This window comes from Manis pentadactyla, chromosome 5 (assembly GCF_030020395.1).
Source record: "Manis pentadactyla isolate mManPen7 chromosome 5, mManPen7.hap1, whole genome shotgun sequence".
In the NCBI taxonomy this organism is placed as follows: Eukaryota; Metazoa; Chordata; class Mammalia; order Pholidota; family Manidae; genus Manis; species Manis pentadactyla.
In genome coordinates this window covers 143,105,543-143,125,342 of record NC_080023.1, presented here as the reverse complement: position 1 = coordinate 143,125,342, position 19,800 = coordinate 143,105,543, and the positions used below count along the sequence as shown (strand labels likewise).

General features: G+C 36.1%; 1 protein-coding gene across 7 annotated transcripts in view; it reads left to right on the top strand.

Moving 5' to 3' along the window:
* PLCB1 (phospholipase C beta 1) overlaps nt 1-19,800 on the top strand; it is a 669,546-nt gene that overhangs the window by 523,804 nt on the left and 125,942 nt on the right. For all 7 annotated transcript variants that reach the window (XM_036880079.2, XM_057502745.1, XM_057502747.1 and 4 more), the window contains 6 exons: nt 172-296; nt 8,781-8,935; nt 11,869-12,033; nt 13,523-13,622; nt 14,400-14,504; nt 15,438-15,547. In XM_036880079.2, coding sequence (XP_036735974.1) covers nt 172-296; nt 8,781-8,935; nt 11,869-12,033; nt 13,523-13,622; nt 14,400-14,504; nt 15,438-15,547 — 760 coding nt within the window. The remainder of the gene's footprint in view (nt 1-171; nt 297-8,780; nt 8,936-11,868; nt 12,034-13,522; nt 13,623-14,399; nt 14,505-15,437; nt 15,548-19,800) is intronic.

Sequence of the window (19,800 nt, the reverse complement as noted above, 5' to 3'; positions counted from 1 at the left end):
TGTTTATTCTGTTTGTTCAGAAACCTTTTTAAAATTACATCCATTGGCCCAGTGAGGTCATCAATATTCAGTTCATTTCCCCCGTGGAGAACTACGGAAGGTGACCTCTCAGTTAATAGTATTGGCTCATTACTTTTATAATTGTATTCACTACTTAACATGATGGTCCAGATATAACAAAATGCAGCTTAGCAGGATATATCCAAAAGGAACACGTGTGGATTCATCCAACTATATGCCTCAACTCTTCTGGAATGCAGGTTGTCAAATGGTGGCACTGAATTTCCAAACAGTGGGTAAGTAGAGCTTGGCTCTGTTCTGTCATAAAGCCACATTTCCAAGTGCCCAAAAGCCATTTCCAAGGAGAAAAAAATTGCCACACTTGATTGCAAAAACTTGATTGTAAGAAGAAGTTTCAGTGAAGGAATTATCAATGCAAAAAAATAAAGTGAGTTTTAAAATGGAGAAATTGTCTTTTGTAGTTTATAAATAAGCCTTTATTTCTACTGGTCTTGCACTATTTTCAAACCAAAATGTTTATACTTTTTAAAGCAACATTTTTGTATTGCAGAAATTTTGGAAAATTCAAAAAAAAGTGTAAAGAAAAAAATAAAACTGCCAGGAATGTTACCACTCAGAGATTTAACACTGTTCATTTTTAGCTTTGTAGTCTAAGTTTTTTTGACTGTGGATATACATTCTTTTTCACTTAATTCCTTTTTAAAAATACACACATTTAAATTATATACAGAAACATGAATTTTAATAGCTGTATATTAAGCACATTTTACAATTCACTAAAACCCATTTCCTGTCATTGAACATTAGGAAATTTTTTCTACTATAAATAATGCTCTGGGAACTGTTTTGAGTATAAATTGTCAAGTCTGTCTCCCAATGTTCTTTTGGAAAAGTTCCTAAAATAGAAATATTCTGTTAAAAGATTTGAAAGTTTTAAGAACCTTTGTGCAGAATGCCAAATTGTCCATCACAAATGTTGCACTAAATGGCATTTATGGAGTCAAAACAAGGTAACTCTGAGCAAAGATTATAACTTTATAGAGATAATGGGGAGGCAGAAGGAATGGGGGCAGGAGTGAAGAGAGCTCAATCCTCATCTTCTGTAGAAGTCAACAGAAAAATAGCTGAACTTGGAAAGATCAAGAGACAGCAATACAAACATTTCATTTAGCACCATGAAGGGAAATAAAACCTATCAGCTAAAAATGCAGTGAGTGCTTGCTTTTACAGAGAGGTGGAAGCCTGCTTTTTTATAACAATTTGTGTTTCTCTTGACTCAGAATGTATGCATATATGAATCCAATAAAAATAGTTTAAAAAACTAAAAAAAAGTGTTGCATTAGATTTTTCCTCTATCAGCAATGTATGATGTGGCGTGTTCCTTCTCATTTGAAATCTTGGTTAAATATTATCATTAAATAATAATATAATAACAATAATAAAATTTCAGACAAAATATTATCTCACTTTTTTTAATTTCACTTCTTTGATTATCATTTAAAGTCAATAATGTAAATACGTGTTTTGAATTTTATTTTTCTGTTTTTATGAATTGCCTATTCAAGACTATCATCAATTCTCCTTTTCCTTTTTTTTTTTATTTTGTTGTCATTAATCTACAATTACATGAACAACATTATGTTTACTAGGGTCCCCCCTTCACCAAGTCCCCCCCACATACCCCATTACAGTCACTGTCCATCAGCATAGTAAGATGCTGTAGAATCACTACTTGTCTTCTCTGTGTTGCACAGCCCTCCCCATGCCCCCCCTCACATTATACATGCTAATCGTAATACCCCTTTTCTTTTTCCCCACCCTTATCCCTTCCTTCCCTCCCATTCTCCCCAGTCCCTTTCCCTTTGGTAACTGTCAGTCCATTCTTAGGTTCTGTGATTCTGCTGCTGTTTTGTTCCTTCAGTCTTTCTTTGTTCCAATACTCCACATATGAGTGAAATCATTTGGTGTTTGTCTTTCTCTGCCTGGCTTATTTATACCCTCTAGCTCCATCCATGTTGTTGTAAATGGGAGGATTTGTTTTCTTCTTATGGCTGAATAATATTCCATTGAGTATATGTACCACATCTTCTTTATCTATTCATCTACTGATGGACACTTAGGTTGCTTCCATTTCTTGGCTATTGTAAATAGTGGCTTTTGGATGTATTTGTTTTGAGGTCTATTTTGTCTGATACTACTGCAACACCTGCTTTTTTCTCCCTGTTGTTTGCATGAAATATCTTTTTCCATCTCTTGGCTTTTAGTCTGTGCATGTCTTTGGGTTTGAGGTAAGTCTCTTGTAAGCAGCATAGAGATGGGTCTTGCTTTTTTATCCATTCTATTACTCTGTGTCTTTTGATTGGTGCATTCAGTCCATTTACATTTAGGGTGATTATTGAAAGATATGTACTTATTGCCATTGCAGGCTTTAGATTTGTGGTTATCAAAGGTTCAAGGTTATCTTCTTTAGTATCTTATTATCTAACTTAACTCACTTATTGAGCTATTTTAAACACTGTCTGGTGCTTCTTTATTTTTCTCCCCTCTTATTGGTCCTCCTCCGTTCTTTATATGTTGGTTGTTTTATTCTGTGCTCTTTTGTGTTTCCTTTAACTGCTTTTGTGGGTAGTTGATTTTACTTTTTGCCTTTAGTTAGTATTTGGTTGGTCTGCTTTCTTTGCTGTGATTTTATTTTCTCTGGTGACATCTATTTAGGCTTAGGAGTGCTCCCATCTAGAGCAGTCCCTCTAAAATACACTGTAGAGGTGGTTTTGGGAGGCAAATTCCCTCAACTTTTGCTTGTCTGAGAATTGTTTAATCCCTCCTTCATATTTAAATGATAATCGTGCAGGATACAGTATTCTTGGTTCAAAGCCCTTTTCTTTCATTTCATTAAATATATGCCATTCTCTTCCAGCCTATAAGGTTTCTGTTGAGAAGTCTGATGATAGCCTGATGGGTTTTCCTTTCTAGGTGACCTTTTTCCTCTCTCTAGCTGCCTTTAAAACTCTGTCCTTATCCTTGATCTTTGTCATTGTAATTATTATGTGTCTTGGTGTTGCCCTTCTTGGGTCCCTTCTGTTGGGGGTTCTGTGCACTTCCATGGTCTGAGCGATTATTTCCTTCCCCAGTTTGGGTAAGTTTTCAGCAATTATTTCTTCAAATACATTTTCTATCCCTTTTTCTCTCTCTTCTTTTTCTGGTACCCCTATAATGCAGATATTGTTCTTTTGGATTGGTCACACAGTTTTCTTAATATTGTTTCATTCTTGGAAATCCTTTTATCTTTCTCTGCGTCAGCTTCTATCCGTTCCTGTTCTTTGGTTTCTATTCCATCAATGCTCTTGCATCGTATCCATTCTGCTTATAAATCCTTCCAGAGATTGTTTCATTTCTGTAATCTCCTTCTGGACATCATCCCTTAGCTCTTGCATATTTCTCTGCAGCTCCATCAGCATGGTTATAAGCTTTATTTTTAATTCTTTTTCAGAGAGATTGGTTAGGTCTATCTCCTTCTCAGGGTTTGCCTCTGTGATCTTGGTCTGTATCAAATTCTTCTGCCTTTTCATGGCGATAGAGGTATTTGTGGGGAGCTGGCGCATGTGTTGGCTAAGAGAAAGTCCCTTCTTGCTGGTTTGTGGCCTTCCTTTCCTGGGAGAACAGCGACCCCTAGCGGCTTGTGCTGGGCAGCTGTGTGCAGGCAGGGTTTCTAATTCTTGCTTGGCCACTGTGGAGTTCCGCAGTTGTTGTGGGTGTGGCCAGCCTCAGGCTGCTTCTCCAATATGACAGAGCTATGTCGGAAGGGGAATGGGCAGAGGCTGTTTATCGCTGTGAGGGGCCTCCGAGCTGCGCTGCTGCCCAGGAGGTTAGGGCACCCAGAGTTCCCCGGGATTCCCAGCTGCTGGGCTAAGTGTCCTGGGACGCTTCCGTCCAGCTGTGAGGTCCCTGTCCCTTTAAGACTTTCAAAAAGCACTCGCTTTTCTTTGTCCCAGGGGCGCCAGCTGTGGGGACCCACTCACAGGTCTTACTGTCCTGTTTCCCTAGTACCCAGCACCTCACACACTGTGTGTCTGCGTTCTCAGTGAGGATGGCTAGGGCTGGGTGTTTAGCAGTCCTGGGCTCCCTCTCCCTCCCCTCTCCGACTCCTCTCCTCCCGCCAGGAGCTGGGGTGAGAGGCGCTCGGGTCCTGCCGGGCCGTGGCTTGTATCTTACCCCCTTTGCAATACGCTGGGTTCTTGCAGGTGTAGATGTAGTCTGGCTGTTGTCCTGTGTCTTCTGGTATCTCTTTTAGGAATAGTTGTATTTTCAATAATATATATGGTTTTGGGAGGAAATTTCTGCTACTCTACTCACGCTGCCATCTTGGTTCTCCCTTTTCATTTTTAATAGCACTTTTTAAAATAATTTTTAATTAAGGTATTATTGATATACACTCTTATGAAGGTTTCACATGAAAAAAACAATGTGGTTACTACATTCACCCATATTATCAAGTCCCCACCCATACCCCATTGCAGTCACTGTCCATCAGTGTAGTAAGATGCCACAGATTCACTATCTGCCTTCTCTGTGCTATACTTTTTTCCCGTGACCCCTCACACCATGTGTACTAACCATAATACCCCTCAATCACCTTCTCCCTCCCTCCCCACCTGCCCTCTCACAGCCCTCCCCTTTGGTAACCACTAGTCCCTTCTTGGAGTCTGTGAGTCTGCTGCTGTTTTGTTCCTTCAGTTTTGCTTTGTTGTTATACTCCACAAATGAGAGAAATCATTGGCACTTGTCTTTCTCTGCCTGGCTTATTTCACTGAGCATAATATCCTCCAGATCCATCCATGTTGTTACAAATGGTAGGATTTGTTTCTTTCTTATGGCTGAATAGTATTCCATTGTGTATATGTACCACCTCTTCTTTATCCATTCATCTACTGATGGACACTTAGGTTGCCTCCATGTCTTGGCTATTGTAAATAGTGCTGCTGATAAACATAGGGGTGCATATGTCTTTTTGAATCTGAGAAGTTGTATTCTTTGGGTAAATTCCAAGGGGTGGGATTCTCAGGTCAAATGGTATTTCTATTTTTAATTTTTTGAGGAACCTCCATATTGCTTTCCACAATGGTTGAACTAGCTTACATTCCCACCAGCAGTGTAGGAGGGTACCCCTTTCTCCACATCCTCACCAGCATTTGTTGTTCTCAGTCTCTTCGAAGCTGGCCATCCTTACTGGTGTGAGGTGATATCTCAATGTGGTTTTAATTTGCATTTCCCTAATGATTAGTGATGTGGAGCATCTTTTCATGTGTCTGTTGGCCATCTGAATTTCTTCTTTGGAGAATTATCTATTCGTATCCTCCGTCCATTTTTTAATCAGGTTATTTTCTTTTTGGGTGTCATGTGAGTTCTTTACATATTTTGGATGTTAACCCCTTGTTAGATATGTTGTTTACAAATATATTCTCCCATACTGTAAGATGCCTTTTTGTTCTGCTGATGGTGTCCTTTGCTGTACAGAAGCTTTTTAGTTTGATGTAGTCCCATGTGTTCATTTTTGCTTTTGTGTCCCTTGCTCAAGGAGATGAGTTCAGGAAGAAGTTGCTCATGTTTATATTCAGGAGATTTTTGCCTATGTTGTCCTCTAAGAGTTTTATGGTTTCATGACTTACATTCAGTTCTTTGATCCATTTTGAGTTTACTTTTGTGTATGGGGTTAAACAATAATCCAGTTTCATTCTCTTGCATGTAGCTGTCCAGTTTTGCCAACACCAGTTGTTGAAGAGGCTGTCATTTCCCCATTTATGTCCATAGCTCCTTTTTCATATATTAATTGACCATATATGGTTGGGTTTATGTCTGGGCTCTCTAGTCTGTTCCATTGGTCTATTGTTTTGTTCTCGTGCCAGTACTGAATTGTCTTGATTACTGTGCCTTTGTAGTAGACCTTGAATTTGGGGAGCGTAATACCCCCAGATTTATTCTTCCTTCTCAGGATTGCTTTAGCTATTCGGAGACTTTTGTGGTTTCACATGAATTGTAGAATGATTTGCTGTACTTCATTGAAGAATGCTGTTGGTATTTTGATAGGAATTGCATTGAATCTGTAGATTGCTTTAGGCAGGATGGCCATTTTAGCAATATTAATTCTTCCTATCCATGAGCCTGTGATGTTTCCATTGATTGGTATCTTCTTTAATTTGTAGTTTCCAAAGTATAGGTCTTTCACTTTCTTGGTTAGGTTTATTCCTAGGTATTTTATTCTTTTTGAGGCAATTGTGAATGGAATTGTTTTTCTGATTTCTCCCTCTGCTAGTTCATCTTTAGTGTATAGGAATGCAACAGATTTCTGTGTATTAATTTTGTATCCTGAAACTTTGCTGAATTCAGATATTAGATCTAGTAGTCTTGGAGTGAATTCTTTAGGGTTTTTTATGTACAGTATCATGTCATCTGTATAGCACTTTTTATATAAAGAGCATGTTGTCTTATTTTGTGAAACAGATAAGATTGGGTTGATTAATGTTTTATTTTACAGAGTCTTGGTTTACTTTTATGATTATAGACTCCCCATCCAACGATCTCACCCATATTTATTCCTATTCCTATCGTGGATTCTTTTTTATTTGTAATTTAATCATTTTGTCCATCCATATTTAATTTTGATAGATAATCTCAGTAAGAGATCTATCCTTTTTACCCTAATCTGGAACTACATTTTAGTAGATGTAGACTATTTGTTGTTTTTATTCTGGGTCCATTTGCTCAATTTATATTCTTCTCTGTTCATAAATTTGTCTGCCTTCCTGCAGCTGATAACTATTATTATTATAATGTTTATTAATGTGGTTTAATAACTGCAAGTGGAAATTCATCTTCATCACCATTAATTTCAGTTCTCTTCTTGCCATTGCAGTGGGATTCCTGTTCCAAATGAATTTAGTTTGTGTTTCCCTATCCCCTACTGGAAAAAAAAAGAAGGAAATGTTGACTAAAATCACCCTGAATTTATAAATTGATCTGAAGAAAACTGACATCATTTAATTTTTAGTTTTCTTAGCACAGAAAGAATGTTCTGCTCTTCACTTTAAAAGTTCTCGTATCCACAGAATCACTCTTTAGAGGCCTACTTTCTTTGGATGAAGTCTTTTTAAAACAAATTATTTTTTCTGTAAATTATTTCTGTATAGTGATATTGTCTATTTTATAAATAAATGTATTTGGTAAATTATCATCTTCCTAAGCTCTTATAATAAACTATGTTGCTAGTAGATTCTGTTGGGTTTTTCAGATACACAGTTACAATAATCATATCTATTTTTTTTCTCGGTGCTTTGGACTATTCTAGAAAAATAGTAAATAATAGTATTAAGAGTCAGCACCTTTTGTTTTTCTCCTAACACTAGTGGGATTTCACCATTGTGATATTACTGAGTAGATATGGGCTGGGACTTTGAGACAGGTATTGTTTCACATGCGAAAGGAGTATACATGTGTCCTAACTGACTAATAATGTTTTAGGAATCTTTGTTGAATGTTATTAAATATTTCTTGGACATCTATTGGGATGATCTTGTGTTCATATCTTCTTTTGTGAGTAAAAGTGATAAATTATATTAATATTAATCTGCTAAAAGGTAATTATCCTTTTGTTCCTGAAATACATTCTACTTGCTTGCTGTGTATTATTTTTTAGAACATATGATTTGCTAATGCAATTTCGTAGAGTTAATATTTGCCAAGTGTGATTAAGTTCGCCATTTTCTTTTCTTGCCCAATTTTGGTATCACACTTATAATATCTTAATAACACTAGAGATGAAATTTCACTTGTTTTCCCTGCTCTAAAAGTGATTTGTTACATGGAAGTTTGAAATAATTCTACCATCACCTCTTTATTGTCCATCTAAATAGAGACGAGTCATGACTGACATAATCTGGAAAAAATAAGAGCTTCCCAGATTCCATATGGCTTTGAAATGTTTTTATTTTTAACCCTATCATTGCAATTAGTCTGAATCTTCATTTCACACACCCAGTCTTAGAAAAACTTTGGCCAGTAATCTCTTTCTATTAGACACAAGTCAGTGTGTAATTGGATACTGGTCGTAGGTAATCAAAGAGATGCAAATTTTAAAAAGGAAATATTTTTTCCTATAAATTTAGAAAAGGAAGAATTATAGCATCCATTATGAGTGATGTATGTGAAAAATATCCTCAAATGCATGTATTAGAGATTTAAAGTAGCTTAAGCTTTCTGAAGGGCATTTTAGCAAGACTTATCAAAAACCTTTTCCAACATGCACATTTTTGACCCAAAAATTCCACTGTTAAGAGTATTGTTAATGATGGCTTCAAGGATGTCACCACAATGACATTCATCAAAACATTATATGTAATGGTGAAAAATTAGAAAAGACATAAATGTGCCCAAAAAGGAGCCTAGTGTAATATATTTATTCAAATGTATCCATTCAAAAGAATTTTATACAGCTGCTAAAATTAAAGCAGACAATTAATGAAATGGACATTCTGCATTTTCAAAATACATTTAAAGTGGAAAAACAATAAACAGCAACCTGTGGGCAGTAGTTTATCTCTGGATTTGGAGATACAGCTCAATATTTTTTCTTATGTTCCCTAAATTTCTACAATGAATAAATATTTCTTTGTAAAGGGGGAACTAAAGTGGACTAGAATGTGATCTTACTTTCTTGATTCAAGTATAAATATAATCACAGTAAGGTTTGTGTGTTTGATATACAGACCTGGCTATGCAGATAAACATGGGAATGTATGAATACAATGGGAAGAGTGGCTACCGATTAAAGCCAGAGTTCATGAGAAGACCTGACAAGCATTTTGATCCATTCACTGAAGGCATCGTAGATGGGATAGTGGCCAACACTTTATCTGTCAAGGTATGTACACCTCTGTTACAGAATTGTCCCCAACAAGAGGGACCATAACCTATTTTGCATAAAGAAGTAGTTTAGTCATTGAAAATTTAGTTGCTATTTAAGTCTCCACTTCCTTCACACATTTTTTTCTTTAAGGACTGAATCCAAAATTGAAGTCAGAAGCCACATGCATAAGATAATGGCATTAAGCCCTTCTCTTTAAAAGGATAAAAATCAGACCCTAAATCAATAAAACAAGTTGGTGATACTTACCACAGCTAGTCCTTTCTTTTAGGGTAAAATTGCCACCATGATATTTACCAGGAAAATTAGTGACCCATGTTAGAAAAATCTTCTGGCCTTTTTTCTTCCCCCATTAGTTCTAGGAAAATACCCAAACTGAGCAAAATTAGAGGAAAAAAGTATTCTCTCAATAAATCGTTAAATATTGAATAAAATCTCTCAAGTTACTAAAGCAAGACTTTTGAAAATCTATCAGAGTATCCAGGGATTTAAAACATAGCAAAATATATAATTATATTAAATAAAAGAGTTGCTTTATTAAATTATATCTGACCCTAAACATTAATTCTAAAAAAGATTTCTACAGTCTTCGAAATTGATTACAGCAGGTAAAAATTTTTAGCTATGAGAAAATATTTTGACTACCATGAATGGGAAATCACTTTTATATAGAGCTTTTTATATGAATTCTATAAACCTTTGGTTTGTTGTACTAAGTTTCATTTACTTCTTTAAAGTTTCATTTCTTCTCTGTTTAACTGATTAACTGTAGAACTAAGAAATGTTTTTTATTAGATATAAATGCAATTTTCCAATTGACCCTAAATCAAAGGCATATAAAAAATCTATGTAAAGAATTTTCTGTCACAGTTTCACTAATTTTTATCTACCCTGAGTTGGCTGAGCCTATTTTTACTTTAAAATTTATGTCACTTTATATCAAAGATTAAAAATAAAATTTCAATGACTTGTCTCACAATTATACCTTTTGAAATTATTTTACACCATCTGTCTGAAGAATGGAGTTGGCAGAATTAGAGCTTCAAGATCATATTTATTTTAGGAAATTGTTTTCAACCAAGGATGTTTAATTCCTGTCAAGTGTGATTAAGGTAAACTCTTAAGCATCACACACTAATAAAATATTATTTTTAGAATCCTTCTCAATTGTTGTAATCATTGGGTCAAACTAATAATATTTTGTCCTTGTTTGCCAACTGCTCTTGTTTGCACATGTTTGCTCACTTATTAATTTTTTTCTTGAAAATTCCACCATGAGAGTACAAACAATTATAAAACAATGACATAGAGACAGGAAAGTAAGTTGAGGAGAAAGAGTCTCAGATAAATGGAAACTGTGGAGACACTGTTCTGGGGTTGCCAGTATTCCCTGCATGGCTGGGCCATGCTGCAGTAGCGTCCTGCTTTTAACATCACAGCTAGAGCAAAACGCAGTTCATATCCCTGGAGTGCCTCTGTTTTGATCCTCTGACATAGAATTTGTGGTGCCAGGATGGACTTGTGAGCTCGATGGTGTTCTGCCGTCCTATTTTGCTGATTAGAACATTGAGGGTTAGTGTTATTTTTGTTAAGGATTTCTGCTTTAATCAAACATCTTAAGCACACAAAATCTTCTGTGCATCTGAATTCCCAGGGTGATTCATGTAACTTAGGTTTCAAACATGTTCTAAAAATTGTCTGCTAAGCGGTTCTCATGTAGAACTTCAAATTAAACCAATTGTTGCTAGCAGGTCCCATCCACTCAGGCTAAAGAGAACATGTAGGAGAAATGAGTTGTCCCCAGGCAAATTCAGGCAGCTCTCCTTGGTGGCTTTCTCTCTAGCTTGTTTGGAATGTCTGACCACATCAGCTTGCAGCTGACTTTGGCCTTGCTTAGTCAGCCTCTGCTGGCCATTCTCAGGCCACCACTAAATCCAATTTCTGGCCCAGCCATAACCTTGGTAATTCTGTCCCCTTTCATGGGCTTTTCCCCTTTCCCTTTCTGAGTTCAGAGAGCCTTTGGCCAGCAAGGAGCTTTGTCAACCAGACAATCCATATTTATCAGGTTTGCTCCATAGGCACATGCTCTGCACTGCTCCCCTAGCTGGTGTTAAAGCAGAAGGACATCTCATTTGCCTTTATCACACTTGAGGATCCCTCAGATTTTGAGAACTGGGCCAGAAAAAGAGGTAAACATGGGAAATATTTTATGAATGTGTGATTTTGAAATCTTTTATCCTCACATATCTATTAATTTTATATAGTGAGGCCAAGGATACCCCTAACTGTGTGGATGGGTAACCAGGTGTGGTTAACAGTGGGAAACTGGGCTTGATGCTTTAAAATCAACATTTGTTTTTAGTTTTGCCTTTTATCATCATTGTGGCATTTTCTATAAAGTGTAACAACTTTGAGAATTGTAATAGTAAATGTTACAACCCCTCCTTCTGATTGCATGTTTTGAATAGGAGGAAATTTTTTAAATGCTAAGGTTTCTGCTATGTTACATGTTTGGTTGGAATTCTTAAGTGACTTTTTTATTTCATTTATAGTCACGTTAAAATGAGAATTTTTCTCTTGTAATATTTTTAAGTATCATAAAACCCTTGTCATTCAGTTGGCTCCGAATAGCAATCATTAACATTTAATAACTGTATCTCAAGTACAAAAGGTATAATCTCATCAAACTTTTATTATTTATTTATTTCTTCCTATACAACTTTATCCTATTAATTGGCTCTTTTTAACCTTAGCATTTACAATGTCCTCTACTAATTCTTGAACCTAAAGGTGAATCATATTTGTGCTTCTGTTTCATTTTGATTATGATTTAACATTCACCCTCAAACATTTATACCTCCCTAACTATTCTCTTATCTCTTATATCATTATCCGTTTATAACAAAAGTTCCTTTTTTATTGTTTCCTAGATTATTTCTGGTCAGTTTCTTTCTGACAAGAAAGTCGGGACTTACGTGGAAGTGGACATGTTTGGTTTGCCCGTGGACACAAGGAGGAAGGCCTTTAAAACTAAAACATCCCAAGGAAATGCTGTCAATCCCGTCTGGGAAGAGGAGCCCATTGTGTTCAAAAAGGTTGGTCTCATGTCTTTGACACAAGTTGTAACTGCACATTCTGTTTTACTCTGTGAAAAAAAGTGAAATGAGGAATTATTTGTTGCTTAGTTGGGGAATTTACACAGGTATAAAGCAATAGCATTTTCAAAGCTCTCTTGAAAACTATTTAAGATCTCTGTGAATCACTTATTAGGGCTTTCAGAATTGTCAATCAATTAACCCTAGTATTCCTCATTTGGAAGATTAATGACATAAGAATTGAACTCATATCTTCTCATGAAACAAGTGATAAATGATATATTTTCATTGTAACTCCAGTGAAGTTGACTGGGAGGTTTGGGATGATGTGGTAGCTAAGAAAAAGGAAGTCCATTCTTCTTTAGAAAAGAATATTAATTAAACTCCCTAAGATCTCTAGCCACTGGCAGCTGGTCATTCTTTTTTTTTATTTTGGTATCATTAATATACAATTACATGAGCAACATTGTGGTTACTAGACTCCCCCCATTATCAAGTCCCCACCACATACCCTATTACAGTCACTGTCCATCAGCGGGCAGCTGGTCATTCTATCTCGTCTGGATTCTGTCTGACGAAGTTAACACCTTTCACATTCGACTGGACCTTCTCTCTGCCTTCACCAAAAAGTAAATCTTCACACATAGTTGTCACACAAAGGAAGACAGTAAGGGGAGCGGTGGAAGCTAGAGCAGATTTTCTTACCTTTGCTTCCATCTAGCCAACATCTTGACAAAGACAATCTTTTGCAAAGAGAAAATCTATGCCAGAGGTCTCTGTGCTCCAGCTTTCTTTTCACATATTAATTGTATTTAATAATAGTGACTACTTCATGGAGTTGTTACAATATTCCCTGATACACTGAACACATTTATAAAATGTTTTCTGGCATGTTGAACATAGTCAATAAATGACAATTTTCCCTTGTTACCAAAAATAAATTTTTACAGACTTACTTGGTCTCATGTTCTTGTCATGGGACATAGCCATGTGCTCTACGGGTTTTATGTTGAGGGAAGAGAAAATGAGCAATTGTTTGTTGCTAATATGGGAATTTACAAATTTATGAAATAATCTCATTTTGAAGACTCTCCTGAAAGCTTTCGTTTGGAAATTTGTGCTTTTGCTTTGAAAGTATAAAAGTAATTTGCCTTGAAAATGTAACAGAAAATGCTCACATAATGAGAAGACCACCAATTCTTTGTTCTTAAATGCAGAACTTTTGTCATTTCCACATTGAGAATGTTCATGTCAGAAGTAAATGTTGAACAAATTCCTTATTAGGGCAAGGTAATAAAACATCAATGTCTAATGTTTTGAAAATCTTTTGAAAATACTATAAAGCAACACCTTGCAACTTTTTATTAATTAGCTAAGTCAAAAGTTCTACTTGAATTTAGAAAAGCAGGGCCTGTTTGAATACTACCTTTATAATTTTCCCTAGGAATTCTCCTTCTTATAACCATGAGAATCCTTAATGTCCCTATAGGTGGTTCTTCCTTCTCTGGCCTGTTTGAGGATAGCCGTTTATGAAGAAGGAGGTAAATTCATTGGTCATCGAATCTTGCCCGTACAAGCAGTTCGGCCAGGTGAGGATAGTGTGGTGAGAAGCACTTACCGGCAGTGTAAAGGGAAACCGTCACTGCCCTATGTGAATAGTTTTGGAAGCTATTTGCTGATTCGGTGTTCTGTTATATAACAAGGATTATACAGTTATTTATTTTAATCTGACAGTTTCATGTTTTTGTGACACACTATGGTGTATGAATCCTTACCAGGATAATTATGTGGAAGAAACTATCTGAAAACTCAAGCGGCTTTTGACAAATGCTTTATCTCATGCTCACAGTGTGTGGGTTGGCAGGGTTTACTGGGTGCAGCCGTGGGGCTGTGCTTTAGCCTGTGGGCTGGGGTTAGGTCTGTGTGTTCAGGGCCCTGGCTGAAGGAGCAGTGGCCCCCACGGTATGGACTCCTCATGACAACCCACCAGATGCACAAGGGCTAGACTGACACTCCAGGTGTATTTGAAGCCTCTGCTTGCACCATTATCACTAACATCAAGAAATCATGGGCGGGGCGAATTTGGACCAGTAACTCAATCTGTGACATATGGGTTTGAATTCTCTTGTTTGGGGAAAAACACAGATGGAAAGGCAAAAAAAAATCAGAATCAACACTGTTTTCCTACCTTATCACTCAAAATAATACCTTATCACTCAAAACCATGCAGTGAAAATGAGATAGACATGGCCCGTTTGTCATCCAAAGGCACCTAAAATAAACACTTCTGTCACATAGGTGTTCCTGTGTTATAACTAACATTATGAAGAAAATGTGTGTTACCTAGTATTATTGCCACCCTCCAGGCTATCACTACATCTGTCTGAGGAATGAGAGGAACCAGCCTCTGATGCTGCCAGCTGTCTTTGTCTACATAGAAGTGAAAGACTATGTCCCAGATACATATGCAGGTAAACAACCTAACTCAGACATTTCCATCTGGGGTCACCCATATTTTTGTGGCTTAGGGGGAGGAAAATTGGACCAAACAAAGGCAGAAGATACCAGCCTCAGAATCCCTTTCTATTTTTGTATGTAAGTGTAGAGGTAAATTGCTCCGGACTTTGTGAATAAAATTTAATTTGAATTAAGTCCCAATGAGCGTATTTATCAGCGGTATGCACTCCCATGGGTCCAGCATTCCGTAACCTTTGCTGCCTCATAGTACAGCAGTCTGTCTGAGTCTACACAGGGAGTTGGCCTTCAGCCAGTTTTAGAACCCTGATTTTTTTTCTGGATAGAACCCTAAGTTTAGAAGAATTGACTTACAGTGATGTCAACCAGGAGTCATCAGTTTAAGTGCTGAGAGTGCCAAGTGACCTGGCATAAGATGCTGAGAGGGACAGAGATGGTGCAAACGTGGAGAACATGCCCCATCCAAAGTTGGCAGCCACAAATCACTGCAGCTAAATACCATTGTGAGCGAGTGAGACCCAGATTGCCGCATCTTTGGGTTGTTTCAGGCTTTTTGAACTGTCTCCATTTACAAAACACCATTTGGGCCAAATAGAACAAGTACACGGGCCAATGCTGGACTGAATGGAACTCTTAGAAAGAAACCTAGAAAGCTAGAGTATTGCCTGCCCAGTTTGGCTTCAGCGCTGACCTCTTCTGAGTAGTTTTCCTGAGGTTTCAGCAGATGGTCCTCACTCTTGTTCATTTCCAGAATGTTGGATGGATGAGTGGGTAGTTATATGGGTATATGGAAGAATGGAATATGGATGAGGAGTGGTGGGGGGAATGGGTGATTGTATGGATGATGAATGAAAGTATGGATGGGTGGATGGCTGGTGGATGTCAGTGTCTTCAGGACCACTGATCTAAAATGCCTCTCTGCCATTTAGATGTGATTGAAGCTTTGTCAAACCCAATCCGATATGTGAATCTGATGGAGCAGAGAGCTAAGCAGCTGGCTGCACTCACTCTGGAAGATGAAGAAGAAATAAAGAAAGAGGTGAGAGGATGTTCAGTCGTATGCATGGCATTAAATGTGATTTCCACAATTTGTTACTGGCTTTGTCTATGTAACATCATTTGTCTCTGGAGAAGTGGGAAAACACTTTGATGGAGTTCAGCATCATCTCACAAACATCTAGATGATTGACTGAATTTTATATTTCATTCTTTTATGGCATTCTCTGGCCACCACCAGCATCTTATTTTGTGACAGCATTAAACAGAGCCCATCCTGCGTCTCAGGTGAAAGTTACTAGGTGTTATCATGTAGATTAAAGATGATTAAGGCACTTAAAAAAGAAGACAATCATTTAGTCATTAAATGACTAAATACAAGTTATTTAGTATTTTCCTTTGTTTTTAAAGTGCAGGATTTTCAAAGTGCTTTTGTGATTTCTTCTAATACATAAAGTATTCCACACAATATTCAGTGTCTAGTGAGGGCCATAAAGTACTTATTCTTATTCGTACATTGTATATTTATGTATTATAAAATATATTCCCAAAATAATTGGTACATTATTTTAAATTAGGTATCACAATGAAAGAATAATTAAGGAAAGGTCTAGAAATATTAGAAGTGAAGTTTAAAAATACAAAGCCTCTATGTAGATTGGCAATCCTTTGTTTTTTAAAAAAGTAAAATATAATTTAATGATTATTAGAGATGACACCAATATTTAAAACGGTGATAGAAATTATCTCTTTTCATATTCCACTTGAATATTCAGAGTGATAAACTCAGGGGAACCATTAAAGTTGATATTATTTACTAAATAATCTTTTCTTATTCCAAAAGAAACCTAGACAGACTTATCATAGCAAATTTTAAAAATAAAAATGAGGAAAGAAAACCCCAAAGATGTCACCTGTAATTCAAATACCCAAGCCACCCAGAAATAACACTGTAAATATGGGGTATATACAACAGTTCTTTTATACATAATTATACATTTTATGAAATGAGATATTTACAATCTGTATTTTAAATGTTTATTTTCACTTAATGCAAATATTTTCCATGTCATTAAAAAATTTTCTGTCACATGACTTTAATGACATCATAGTTTTCTAGCGTATAGCTATGCCATAATTTATTTTTTCCATCCCATATTATTGGCTATCCATTACTTTAAACAGATCTTCAGTGAATATCATGTAAATACATTTTTAGCACACCTGTGATTATTTTCCTGTTGTTTGTATAAAATTTTAGAATATTTTGGTCTAAGATGTTAACTGAACATGAGCAAAAATGAAATGAAATTACAGGAACATATTTAATATAAGAGTAAAGCTTTTCCAGGCTCTTGTTTTTGTATTTCGAGCATTGTATCCCATAAAAACAATAGGTACATCATCCTCTGTGATGAAATTTAAAGTTAGCCTGGAAAGTTTTGTGAATAATGCTTTTTGTGTTATGCAGTAAGTAGAGTTAGAGGGAAGTTTCACACTGCTAGAAAGTTATGCCTAATGTAAACATGAATATACTCCTCGTTATTGTGCCTCTAACATCTATGCTTAGCATCTTCAGAGGGAAAAAAGAAACAGGTGAAAAGTACGTGGGCTCCCTGCTTGGATGTGAGGGGTTAGTGTAGGCACTGGCTGTTTGTACAGGGCCCACAGAAGGAGGTGTCTTTACAGCTCCAAGCAGGTGCTGCCCAGATCTCCTTGGCGGGGCTGCAGCAAGGGCCGGCTGCAGACAGCTCACAGCCACCCACTTCTCCAGACTGGCTTGGGCCGCTAGGAGCTACCTTGTCTGGAGATGTCTGGCAGGTTATTATTGCAAGGGAGTAACCTATGCCCAGAGACTGAAAGATCAGGAAAATAACAGCCCAGGTTCCTTCTGTGATGCAATTCACACTCCGAAGCCCCGCGTGGGATCAGGCTGAGTGAGGCTAGTCTCCAACTGAGACCACGTCTTGGCGTATCTTCTTCACGTATCTTACCCTGCTTTCTTCACTTCTGTCCAGTTTTCTCCTAAGCGCATTCTCTCAGTAAATCCCGTATTCAAGAATCTCCGTGTCCAGTGCTGCTTATAGCGAGCCATGCTAAACAATGCTAGATTGCTGCAGTTTTATAATTAAATTCAAGAATGAGTACACTTAAGAATTTTTTGATTTGGGGAACGAGAATTTATGTTTGACAATAGTTATATATTTCATTCTCATGTTTCTTCAGGAATAACACTGTGTTTTTCTTTCTAGTGGCCTTTGAAAAGATTAAGTAAGATTAGACAATTAAAAGAATTTATCATTTTGCTCATATAGATAGACACCAGTATGAATTAGAGGCTCTCCTTAGACATCTACCAGAAGCTCTGAAATTCTATTCTACCTGCTTTAGCTTCCTACCATATAAACAAAATATAATTCAAGGTAAAGATAATTTGTTTAGATACAAATACATTACTACTAATGTCATTCTTCTCTAATTAGAAAACAGGAATCACTTTAATCAACTAGATGTATTTTATTTTCTAAGAAATAGAAGTTCAAAGAAAGCACTTTCAACTAAAAGTGTATGTGTTAGCACTATTTAGAAGTGATACTTTTTGTACCATCAACTCCTCCCTATTGTTAACAAAGCTATCCAAAAAGTAAGCACTCACTTGAAGAGAACATTTAAGAATAAACAATTATGGCTTCTAGGGTACAGCAATTGAGGTAAAATTCTCATTATGGAATTTTTACTGATGGCATCTGAGAGAGACTATTTCTCTAATAATTTCAAAAAAGTTCCTCTGAGGAGTGGGGACCTTAGGACCGTTGACATGACAGAGATCCTTGCACGTTGCTGTCCTTTCAAGGCTTATCTTTGCGGCACACAGCACATATCAAAAAGCTGTTTGGGAGAAGAATGCAACACCAAAGGATATAAAAATACCAAAGGAGAATTTTAGAAACTTTCTCTTTGTTTGTTCCCTAAAAATGATGATCAGAAAGGATTTTCAGTAAATGTATAATGTTGGTTAAACTTAGAGAACATTTGGACATGTTCAATTTAAAAAATAATTTTAGAGGCTTTGAATCACCTAGATTCCATATGGTCCAACAGAGAAAAGGTCATTTATTCCTTTGAAATGTCTAAACTCATAACTGACCTCATTTTTGAAACATAAGAAAAAAATCATTTGCCCTTAACCATGTAAAGCTAGGAAAGAAAAGTCATTTCACACCTTCGAACACCGTGTGCTCTTTATCATGTCTTGTAATAATGTAAGTTTGTTTGAATGAGGCCACTGAAAATAAGCAGCTATGGTTTTCTCAAAAGAAAATTCTATCTAGGACGTGGCAGACACTGGAGATGCTATTTTAGCACCAAAGACTCTTTTAGTATAATCCTTTTAACTTAGTAGTTACAAAGGTCATTTCTATTTGAAAATTAAAAACTACATTGGACTGCAAAGTAGTCTCAATTTGTAATCATCTAATAAGTTATCTTCATAGAGTAATTTGCAAACCAAATAAGTAACAAAGTTGAAAATTCCCCATTCTTTGAATAATAGACATTTATTTCAGATCACATGAATATATATATATATATATACATATATATATATATATATACATATATATATATATATATATATATAATTCCAACATATGTATGTTGAAAGTTAAGGAATTATAGATATTCGAGTTGCTGAATTTATTTGTTCTCTTTTAAAATTGTCATCCAGGATGGTGATAGGTTAGTACTAACTTGTAGAAAGTTACCTACTCTAAATCATAACAAAAGCTTTATAATAGTTCTAGCTATTACTCCAAATAAAAGGTAATATAAAAAATTAAAAACACAATAAACAAAAGAAACAAAAAAGTCCCTCAGTAATTTTGCAGATACTCTTAATTAATATTTCTGATGTATGTCCTTCTAGCATGTTTTCTATGTATGTATATTTTTTCTTCACAAACTTCTTAATTTTTAAAAAATATTTTGCAGCCCTAATGCTTTATATCATTATAGAGTTGCTTAATGACTCATCATTATACCCACCATAATAATAACACTTCTTATTTTCTATTTTAAAATATACCTGTAAAGAGAAAAAGTACCCAATGTATTGATTGCAAAATGTCATGTGATTACCATTAATGTCCAACAGCAGTATTCATACATGACTTGTTTTAGCACATCATGGAATGCAGAAATATTTCACTGAGTGCTTACTATGTACCTGGTACCATCCTGAGCCCTGTAGTGGATTAACATGTTAACTCTTACCTTATCTGTATGTCTTAATTACTA